We start from the raw sequence: 11262 nt of genomic DNA, 5'->3' as shown, positions 1-11262 counted from the left end.
CTTTTGTACAAAGCGTGGCCGTCTGAGAGTGGTTTGTGGGCTTTTGGGGTCACGGTGTAGCACGCGGAAAGCCCCTACAGAGATCTCCTCCTCTGCACGGAGGGTCCTTGACACTGGCTGGAGCATCCCGCCGGGTCTGGGGCAGCTTTAGCCCGGGGGCTGCGGCAGCAGGAGGGGTGGTGGCAGCACTGTCGGGCACTGTCGGGCACTGTCGGGCACTGTCGGGCACGGAGCAGCCCCTCGGGCACGGGGCTCGGCGGCTCTCCGAGCGAGCTGCCGGCAGGGCTGAGCTGCGGGCCCCGGGCCGCCGGCCTTCAGCACCGGGGACAGACGCCAGAGGGCTCGGCTCGGCTCGGCTCGACCCAGCCCGGCCTCGGCGAAGCCTCCCTGCCCTCCTCCCGGGGGTTGTGCAGTGCGGTTTAACCCGTGCTAAGCTCCCTGAGCCACTGCACAGCCCGCTCCGGCTTCCCAAGGCAAGGCAAGGAGCACGGACAGGCTGCGCAGACGGACAGGCGGACAGGGGGGCCCCCTCCCGGGAGCAGCCACCCCACACCCCAACCCATAGCTCCGTCGGTGAGGGGTGGCTGGGATGAAGATGTTTCCTCCCCAGTGGAAAAAGTGAGGCACCACTTATCTCAGTTGCAGCGTGGCCTGTCCTGTGATCGCCTTGTGCGGGCAGCTCACCAGACATCATCACTTTCTGGTTTTGTTTCCCACGCTGGCCACCTTGGCTCTGTGTTTCCTCCTTAATCTAACCTAACTGACAGGAAAGAGAGCTTGGGTAGGGCATGGCAGAGCCTTGTCAAAGGGTTTGGTCACCAGGGGGTGAAAGGAATCCAGATCCAGCCTCTGCCCCAGGACTGCAGAGACTCTTTACTGTCAGCCCACCCTCCAGCAGTCTTCACTTGCACCATGGCAATGAAATGGACATCCGTGGAAGGATGTGCAGCAGGCAAGGGCATCGGGTACAATAGGTGTATTGGCAGAAGGGATCCACAAAACATCAGCCCTTAAGGCAGCCTCATGGGGCTGGAAGAAAAGGACATTGCTTCATCCTGCTGGGGAAGGGGCAGAAGTACCCCCAGCTGAGCTCTGTCTATGTACCATCCTCCTCCTCACAGGGATCCGGACACAGGGCAGCACCCTTGGTGCTCTGCCTCTCTGCTCTCAACAGCCTGTGCTGCTTCCTAATGCAGCCTCAAGTCCCCATACTTCCCGTCCCGTAGCTCAGGGGGCTGAGTGGGACAATGTGCTGATTTCCTCTTCCAAAACTGGTCACAGTACACATTTAATAAGAACCTGCTGCTCTCCCAATGGGGTTTTTACCAATTGAATGGCCAGCAGAGCAGCACGGGCAATGACTTGGCTTTGTCTCTCCATCGCTGGACTGTAAAGCCTGAAGTTCGTACAAGCCTTGCAAGGGTGATGATACTGAGATACCACAAGCAAACAAACAAGTGAGCTTTATAGCTGAGTTCTGACATTTTATGCTCCATTTGTTTTGGCACAGATGTGAGATGGATAATAGAGGGCAGAATTTGGCTTTGTAAACACAGGAGCTCCTGTGAGGGTCAGCCATTTTATCTCATCTAGGTACTTTCATACGTCCCACATGAATAGCACACAGACATCCCCAGCTTAGAAAAATACTGTCAAGGTTGAAGTCAAGCCCCTAGATCTCATTTATCTGCTGTGGCATATGGAAGATGGAAAGTGAACGAGCCAGTGAAAGAAAGGAGTATCTCTTGGTCCAGGTTATTGAAAGCAATCCTGCAATATTAGATTGTTTCACAGGGACAGGTCACTCAAAGCTAAATATTTCACAACTGGGACTGATATCATGTTCCTCAGTTTCTTATAGCTGGGTTTGTGCCTCCGGGGGCTGCTTTACAAATGTGCTGAGCTCTCAGGCAAAACTCAGATCAAGCGACAGCGTTTTTTTAGCACAGAGACAGCACTAGAGAATACTTGGCGTGTGGGAGGCTGAAAGAAACAAAAAAATGGAACAGTAACAGACCCTAGTTATCTTAAATTGGACACTCAGTATTAACGAATTCTCACCTTTCTCAGTTTAGAAAGTGAAGATAATGCCCTGTGCAAATAAACGAATACACACTCAAGAAGAGCAGAAAGAAAATACTTGTAATTAGTGAATTATACAGACAGTGCAGCATGGAGTGTCGATAAAAAAGCTATCAGGTTTTTAATTCTTTCTTAACCACAATTTGAATAGGACTAAATAAGATCAGGTTAAGACAGAATAATAAAAGAAATGAGCACTGCCTCTATGTACTGAGAAAAAAAAGTGCTGAGGAAAAAATAGGGAGTGATCTTATAATAACACATGCAGAGTTGAGCTGGCTTCATGCTATATTAGGAAAAAGTAGTGTTTGAGCTTGATTTCACAACCTTGGGAATGTCCTTTCTAGTATAATTTTGGGAAGCTGATCATGTGAACTGTGTGCATGTTTGTATACAAACATTATGTTAGGGCATGAAAAATATTTTATTATTCCACTATTATTTAGCAATTCTACCTTGGAGATTCATTCATATAAGATCTATATTAATATCAATAGTTAAAAAATTGTTATGTATGCAACTTCCTTATATATTTGTATACAAATTCCTTATATATTTGTTCTTGTTTCTATGTCAAATAACAAGAAATGTTAGGAAAATGCAGCACAAACAATACGTTTTATTATTTAGAAATCTCCCATAGTTATGTAAAAAAAGCAACTTTTATTTGCACTGTACACAGAAAAACAATGCTGGAGGAGGAAATTGCAACAAATCTGCATTTTTGTAATTTCTCATTTAAACGTAGGCAGTTTTCAGCTAATCTTGAAAGCTTCAGTACTCCAATAAACAAATAAATGCTTTTCAAAAGATATAAATATTAACTGTTTCACTTAACCTCCTCCCCAAACAAACAAACAAACATACACACAAAATTCACTCTTTCTCCCTTAGGGACAGATTCCGATACCTTTGCTGAATAACACTGAAAGCCGTTTATTTCAAGTTCTTGCCGAGCAAGTTGCTTTCTGGTACAATGGCATTAGAAACTAGTACGAGAAATTTGACTGTCTCTTCTTTACATTTTATTAATGCAAGGTCAAGCCTTACCATCGAAGTCTAAAGAAATCCCATTGATTTAAATGTGTAGCTGCTAATAAGGACTAATTTTTCCACGGTGCCGAAGTCGTTTGCCTAGGGGCTGGAGGCACTCGGTGTCCCCGCAGTCGGTCCAGACGTTAGCGGCTGTAACGAGGTGCGGATCGGGGCACCTCTGTTGTTGGCAACACACAAATACAAGGACTCAACGGTGATCTCACCTCTATGGCAATGAGGAAAGAGAAGTGGCCCAAACCTGAGATTTTCAGCACAGTTGGTGGTATGCGGTGGCTACGCGTATGCCATATATAGAAGGAAAGTGCGCATGATACTTTAGGTGTCCTAAAAGTATCCTTCAGCCTTCACTCTCCACCAAGCGCTCATCTGAAAAGCTTTTTTTGCTTTCCCTATAAAAGGTAATTTCCCTATGGAAATCTTCTGAATGAGCAGAGTTTAGAGCCGTTTCGGGGTTATTTCCCATCTCCATAAACCTGACCATAGGGGTCTCTTGAAAGAAAATTGCGAAGAATTTCCAACTGGACTATGTAATCACAGCGCCTGGTATCAAGAGGAGGGGGAGTGACATGAAATCACTGACTTGTGACATACATTCCTCAGCAACAGCAGCTGCTGCCTAATGACAGCTAATAAAGGGAATCTTCCCTTGACAGAGCTGCATGCCTGCAGGAGAACTGGAATGCGCCCCAGATAAATCCACTGATAACCTAGGAAGCAGAGATCACACCCAAACAGTATAAAAGAGAAGCTTCCGAAGAGAGAGGATAGGACAAGGAAGGGAGAGACCTGAAGAGCCATCTCAGAAGAAACAGCTCGAACGCCCCATATTCCGAACGAAGGCAGCACCATGGACACTAAAGGCTCATTTTCCTGTGGTTTCCTCTTGCTGCTTCTCATCCAGCTCCAAGCCAGCAGAGCCAACCCCATCTACAGCCTCAGCCCCGCCAAAGAACTGGCCAGCATGGAGGTGAGGACTCTCTGCTTTTGCAAGGTTAAACTTTCAGGGGGCTTAGAGGAGCGTGAGGTGGTGTCTTTGCCTTTCTGTTGTACAACCAGGTAGCCGCATTAGCGATCACATGCTGGGGGATGAAGTCTCAGTTCTTCACAGGGGTTTAACGAAGCTTTGTAGAGCAATCCCCTCTGGCACTGGGATCACCCAAGCTCCTGGGGAAACAGAATTGTGATGTGGGCTGTCTGCTTTGGGCTGTTGGTTCTTATTTTCTTAAACAGCCCCCTCCCTTCAGGTTTCTGAATGAATTGGAGCAATGTCCCAGACAGAGAACAAAGTGATGCATTGCAGTAGCTCTGTAAGAATAAGTAGACAACTTTTGGGTGGGCTCCTTCTGTCTGTCCTGCTAAATGGCAGGTCCAGAGGAGCAGGGCAATCACACTGCTCCAGCTTTGTGGGTTTAAGGGAATTGAGCTGCAGGTAGGTGGGAGCTGAGGAGGCAAAGCAGAGCACCCAAAGTAAGACTTTCAGATGCACTACTTGCGCAAATCGAAAGGAGCAGTATCATTGTGTACTGGGACTCATCCAGAAAAGACCCTAGAGCTACAAAATTACCACATGCAAACTTGTGAGTGATAGGTAGAGAACAGAGAGTGATACTTAGAGAACAGAGGGTGATCCTTAGAGAACATTATTACAACAGCTTGGGAAGCAATACAAACTTAAGATTCAGTCTTGCAAGACCAAATCTGACAACTTCAACATTTCCTTGGCCAGCTAAGGCCAGATTATTGCAGCATCAGACCAAGACCGAACTCCCTAAGATAATTAGGACGGTGTCAGCCAAACTGCCTCATGCCTCCAGGCTCCGCTATCTCCAGCAGCTAGCTGAGGAGGGTGACTTCCAAATGCAGGGATTAGTGGAAACACCAAGAGCTCCTCACAGTGCTGCCACTGCAACAGCAAGTGGTGACAAGCAAGCAGGTGATCTTAGGCAGAAAAAGAAGAGAAAGCCGATGGCTGACAAGCAGCATTGCAGACAGCTTCTGAGAACACGGGGGTCATTATGGATTTAGAAGTACTTTGAGACTGTGTACCACTGACATATTGAGTTTTAAGTCCCGGTGCAAGGCAGACCTTACTTTGTTTCTCTGCCAAGAGCTGTTTTAACCTTGCCAGTAAGAAACACTGCTGTGGAAGACAGCTTCTAGCAGCTTTTGGCTAGACCTACCTATAGACAGAATTAGTGTGGAATTAGTGGATTTACTGCCGAGCTCAAGAACCACCAGCAAATCTGGAATCCAACCTGAGAGACTCCCTAGGGGTGGATTTAGGACCATAGGTGAATGCAGAATCAGATGAGTTGAAGGACTAGCAAATGACCATGAAACTCTGAGTTTCATGAAACTAATTCTTCTCTTGTAGGCTCTGCTGGAGAGACTGGAGGATAAGTTTGCACTGATTGAAGCCCTGGAGTCCAATCCTGACCTGCAAGAGCCCAAAACCCAGGAGGAGATCCCACCAGAACTCATAGATGACAGTGATGACCAGAAGGCTGAGTCCAAGCTTGCACCCAACACCCCTCTGTCCTACAGGGACCCCTTCCTCAAGAGACTGAGGGGGATGCAGATGCCCAGGATGATGAGAGATTCTGGCTGCTTCGGGAGGAGAATTGATAGAATTGGCTCCCTGAGTGGAATGGGATGCAATGGTGAGTCCAGCCTAAGCCAACTTGGTGAACAGAACAGACTACAGCTGTGTTAGGCAGCAAGGGAGGAGCAGGCTCTCGTTTAAGTCTTTAATAATAAGAAATAGTTACACAGGTTGAGAAAGGCGTTCGCTTCAGCATGAAACTTAAGCTAGTGTGAAACTTAAACTGTGTCTATTGATTTGATGGATAAAAGCACTGCTGGCAATAGCGGTGTATACTGGGAGACAGATTCGAGTAACATTTATTGCATGTTTGGCTTGCAGGTTCCAGGAAGAACTAGGACAACTTCCCTACCCGTGCTCTGAAGAATGCTTTACAGTACCCGTTCCTCCCAAGATGAAAGCCAGATGCTTCCTAAACTCCTCAACAGAAAGTTATTCCTATTTTTATTTATTTATTTATTTATTTATTTGATTTTTTTAAAGAACATTTCTTACTCTAGCACCAAGAGACCATCTTTAAATAAAACTAACACATCAGACATCTATGTTGGACCTCTCTCCTGTCTGTTGCATTAAATTTCTTGTATTTTCCTAATGTCAAAAGCCTACTTTTTATTGGTACTCTGGTACCCGCAAGGCTGGATCTTACACAATACTGAGAAAGTATGAACCTGGGAGAAATGAGAAGGAGGTTTTCACTAGAATTTCCCTCTATGCACTAAGAAATTATAACATTATCAGGAAAAAAAGCTTGCTCAACACTGGAAGACCAACACGAGCCCTCCTGTAGACAGGTTTTAGTACCAAGAGAGTCCTTTTGCTGATATAGCTTATTCAGTCAAGGCAATTGCCACACCACTGCCATAAATCCCTCACGTAAGCAAAATTTACAAGAAAATAAATTAGAAAGATAGCAAAACTTCAAAAGTAAGAAGATAACCAGAGGGAGGAAAGGGAATTCATTGTATATGCTTTCTAGCACTGACCGAATAAAGGCTACAAGCATCAACAGAAAGATACATCACTGACTGTGTCTTGTTTCACTCTCTATGGGGTTGAGCTCCTGAGCCCCAGTTCTTCCTGAAGGATCCTCAGAGGGTGTGAATCCTATCTCAGTATTTCTACGTGTGAGGGAAGAAGGGGTCACTCCTATTACAGAGCAGCTTGGGCATAACATTTATCACTTTCTGGGAACAGTCCCTCACACGGTTGTTCTAAACATGACTAACACACAGACTGCAAGCCTGATACACATCTCATTTAAACCTTTTTAGCTCAGTCTCATACCTATGATCTGAATTGGTCCTGAACCCCATTTCCCTGCCACTCCCCCTCTCCCCCCATAGGGTTATGTCTCCAAGACCACATCCAGTTGGCATCCCAAGGACCAAATCGCTTGGGTTCCCTGGTCAGCTGCAGCAACAGCTCTGAGCCCAGGCTGTGTGCAACTGTCCTGTGATCACACACACACCCCCATGGAAGGGATCTGTAGGGACAGGAATGATATTTGAGGCAGGCCATGGGCAGGCAGAGGTGCCAGAGACACACAAATTGCTGACAACAGCTCTCAGAAACCCCAGCTACAGCGACACCGTAGGATGGGGTGCTGAGTGGCACACCACTCCTGCACACAGCGTTTACAGCTAAGGCTGCTGTATCCCTTTAAAGGCTTATGCCACACGTGGCATTTCTGACAAGCTGCCCTTCCAGGCACTCTCTGTGCTGCTGACAAGGCCTCCAAGAGGCACCTGATGCTGCCCGCCGTGCCGGCCCTCGTGATTCTTCCCCAGGCAAGAAGAGCAGAAACTTGCCTGAGGGAATCATTTTGCTCCACTCCAACGTCGGAACATCTCCTTCTGGCCAGCACCAGCCAAAGATAAAATACTCCATGCAATAGTGTCCACAAGGGTTTTTCTAGCAGAACTGGTTCCCAGATCAAGGCTCCCAGCAGCAGCCACAAAACAGCTCTGTAGAAAAAAGCTACAGTGACTTTGCATTTACTCAGAGGTGGTTTTATAAATCAAGGGCCCTCCAGCTGGTAAACAGCTTTTGGGAGCTATTGTGAGGACAACACAGCTTTGTTCCTTCAAACAGGCTTTCCAAACGCAGCCCTGCAGCCCCTTTCTTCCTGCTGCAGCTAATGGGAATACAGGTGGATCCCTCCACACTGGGCTCCCCACGCCCTACAACCAACCCTCATGTTCTAACACTAAGAGCGCTTGCTGGAGCTGAATTTTAGCTAGCTGAGCAAAACTGGCACGGACGCAGCAAGACCCTGTAAATTATCCCTCCCTGTCAGCCCCCCGGGGCACAAAACACTAATGGGTTCAGTGGAACGTGCTAAAAATGGCAAGAAGAGTTGGCGCTGCCTGACCCGAAGCCAGGTGGGTCCAGTACTGCCAGCAAGCCAGTTCCTGGTGGAACAAGTCTGTATTGGCTTGCAGACAGCATGTTAATAGACCCTACAGTCTGGGAGAACCTAATTGAGGGCAGGCAATCTAGGAAAAAAAGCATCTCTGTGGCCGGATTTTTACTGCTGCTCCCATAAACACACTGAGCTGTAAATCTCCCCCAGGGAAATCTCGCTGCCAGGTCAGAGTAGGACTGCACACGGAAAAGAGCACTTGGAAGAGCTGAACGAGGGAAACTTAGCACTGATAAACTCTACGGGCAGAGAGGAACCACCCCCATGGATGAGCAAAGCACTGCAAGTCACTGGTGCTGTGAGAACTGGGTCAGAGAGGGCAGGAAAGAGACTAGGGAACAAACAGGCAGTCCCAAACAAGCACAAGACAAAAGCAGCCCACTGTTTGGGGAGAGAGCAAGGATGCCTGAAAGCTGAACTCCTCTCTGGAGCTGTATCGGTTGCTTTCTGAAGAGGGTACAGAAAGACTCTGGCCAGGAGAGTGCCTACAGAGACCCAGAAGGCTCCGCTGGGAACTTGCCTTCAGCGAGGTGAGGAATTTCAGTCCGTGTGTGCAGGAATGGAAGGTCCTGGAACAAGCTAGCGTGTGAATTCATTTATCAGCTGGGTCACAGAACAGGTCAGCAGGCTGACGTCTGCAGAAGGGGAAGGACCGAGGCACAAGCACTTACAGCAGGGTGAGATGCATCAAGTGCTCGTGCTCTGCCTCACTTCGCAGCAACCTGGACTTGTGTTCATGGCTCAGACACTCAGAGGAGGGTTCCGTTGTCCCATACGTACACACGAGGTGCTAAAGCCATGCTGCAGTCTTTCCCCTTCATGCAGATAGAAGCAAACACCTAATGGCATTTGGTTTCTTCTGCTCTTTTCACTGCAGCAGATTCACACAGCTGCACATGCTAGCCATGAAGGGATGCGGGCATTCCCTTTAACTAGGGCATGCTCTCTGCCAGCAGCACAGACCCACATGGAAATGTGAGGCAGCTTCCTTTGGATTTATGGTGGAGCTGCCTTTGCTGCCTATACATTGCGGAAATTAATCCTGATGGAACTTTTTGGAGGAAAAGGGGGAACCAGACTGGAGAAGAAATAAGCAGTATCAGGCTGTTGTGAGAACATGAACTGCAGATTAATGTATTCCTGCTAAGACTTCACACCTATCCAGGACCATTGCAAATCTTCTAAAGAAACTCCCCCTAAGGGAAGGCAAGGTTTGCAGTGCGTGTCAATAACAGCACAGGAAAAAGACTGGTGGCCACACAGCCACACCAGCACTTCAGAGCACAGCTTTAGCAACTGTGCTATGAGTCAGACCTGCGACAGAGAATCAATGTAGCTTGTAATTGTAAACAATTCAGAAACAGGATGCCTCTGGGACAAAGCTATTGCTACAAAGAGCTGATGTCAAAGCCAGATAACAGCAGTTACATTACCAGCAACTATTCAGCACTGACCACGGGACAGAGTTCTGAAATCCTGCCCTCCTCCACACTGTTGAGTATCTGAGTGCTTTATAAACACTCATCAACACCCCCAGCACAGAACCTAGGACTTACCCCAGTGCTATCACACTTCTTGTGCGAAGGAAGAAATATCCCAGGGAGATCAGAGAGAGACCAACCTCACGCCTTCTGCTGGGCTCCGATGACATTTGCCACCTCCTGCGACGCCAGACTCCATCCTCGCTTCCTAATAGCTTCTGGCAATAACCCGGACTGGTAGTGCATAATTCAGCAGCTTTCCTTCCTTTGAACTTGGAAATACAGTAATTACACCGGTATGCTTCATACTCACTGTAGGACATGAACCTCATTTGGAAGAGTGGCCCAGTTGGCCTGCAGGTTTTTTGTTGCTGCAAATCAGATTTGTGAGTTTCTTTCTCTCCCTCAGAGGCTGCACTATCCCTTTCCAGCCTCCTGCTACACAAAATGTTTCACTGAACATCACCAAAACCCCGGCCTGCAAGCAAGAATGCCAAGAGGAGCTGTCACCACTGCTTTGTGTTTGTAAGAAATCGTACCTGAAGTATAGGGTGCATATCCTCAGCTGCCGCAGGGACGAGTGGAGCTGTGCCAATTTCCATAACAATCTGGCCGTATTCAGCTTGCTTGATTTACATCCACTGAAGCTTACCCCCAAAGGCCTCTTTGCCGATTGACAACTGCTGATGAGTGCACCCCAGTCATCCCCAGCAGCAGCTCCTTACAGCTGACAGTACGATGGCACCATGCCCAAAGACAGAGGCTACCACGGTAACAGAAAGCTTGTTGATGATTCTGATGAGATGAGAGCAACCCTTCCCTGGGTCTCTTGCACACTTCCCCAGACGTACAGCTCCTTCAGACAGCTGGCACGCAGTTGTCCAGCACTTGTCTTGTAATTTCCCCAGTGAAGAAGCAAGAGTCAGAGGCATTGCTGGGAGGGAAAGGACAGGGGATCTTTTCTAGTGCTTCTCTCACACCTTTCAACTGTGAAGCCTCTCAAAACAAGTCAAGAGTGTCCCTGTGCTGTCATTCTCTGCTGGGGCTGAACCATTGCCACGCCAGTGACAGCTGCTACTGACAAGCAACTTCAAAAGGGAATCTTCTGCTGACTCCAATCTCCAATCCTTTACCAGAGCAAGTGACAGAATGCAGTGGGCTTCATTCTTCAAGCTCTTGTGCCTCACTGCTGGACCAGAAGCTGCCATGATCTCTGTTCCCTTTACTGATTGCTTGCAATATTTGAGGCCTCCCTTCCTGTCAAACCACCTGAACAAAATGGATCAGTAGCACAACTGCTGTTCCTAGCATGAAGAGTCACAGGCACATCAGTTCCATCTCAGTAGTACAGCTGGCCCTTTATGAACAAGAGTTGTATCATGTCTGTATTTTGTTTTCCTAGGAGCAGATTCTGACATGCTTTCACGAACAAAGAAAAAAAAAAAAAAGCCTAAAGCTGTGATCAGAATTTGGGCTCTTATGTGAGAAGGAAAGGAAGGAAGAAGGATTTGTAGGATCTTCCCTTATCTTCCCTTCCTATATCCTAACTGTTCTTTTGGAAAACCAGCAGAATCCTGCACAGAAACAGAAGCACAGTTGAGAGTAGAAACTTTTAA

The 11262-nt window shown here is 47.5% G+C and overlaps 1 protein-coding gene across 1 annotated transcript; it reads left to right on the top strand.

Moving 5' to 3' along the window:
- Positions 1 to 3817: 3817 nt before the first annotated feature.
- NPPA (natriuretic peptide A) lies at positions 3818 to 6285 on the top strand. Its single transcript, XM_082776924.1, has 3 exons — positions 3818 to 4105; positions 5513 to 5798; positions 6062 to 6285. Exons 1-3 carry the CDS (start codon positions 3986 to 3988, stop codon positions 6076 to 6078), a joined length of 423 nt encoding a protein of 140 aa, XP_082633050.1. The 5' UTR covers positions 3818 to 3985; the 3' UTR covers positions 6079 to 6285.
- Positions 6286 to 11262: the final 4977 nt, after the last annotated feature.

This window comes from Aythya marila (assembly GCF_965140915.1).
Source record: "Aythya marila genome assembly, chromosome: 21".
NCBI lineage: Eukaryota > Metazoa > Chordata > Aves > Anseriformes > Anatidae > Aythya > Aythya marila.
Note: the sequence above shows the minus strand (reverse complement) of the source record. Positions and strands in the feature narration are given on the sequence as shown.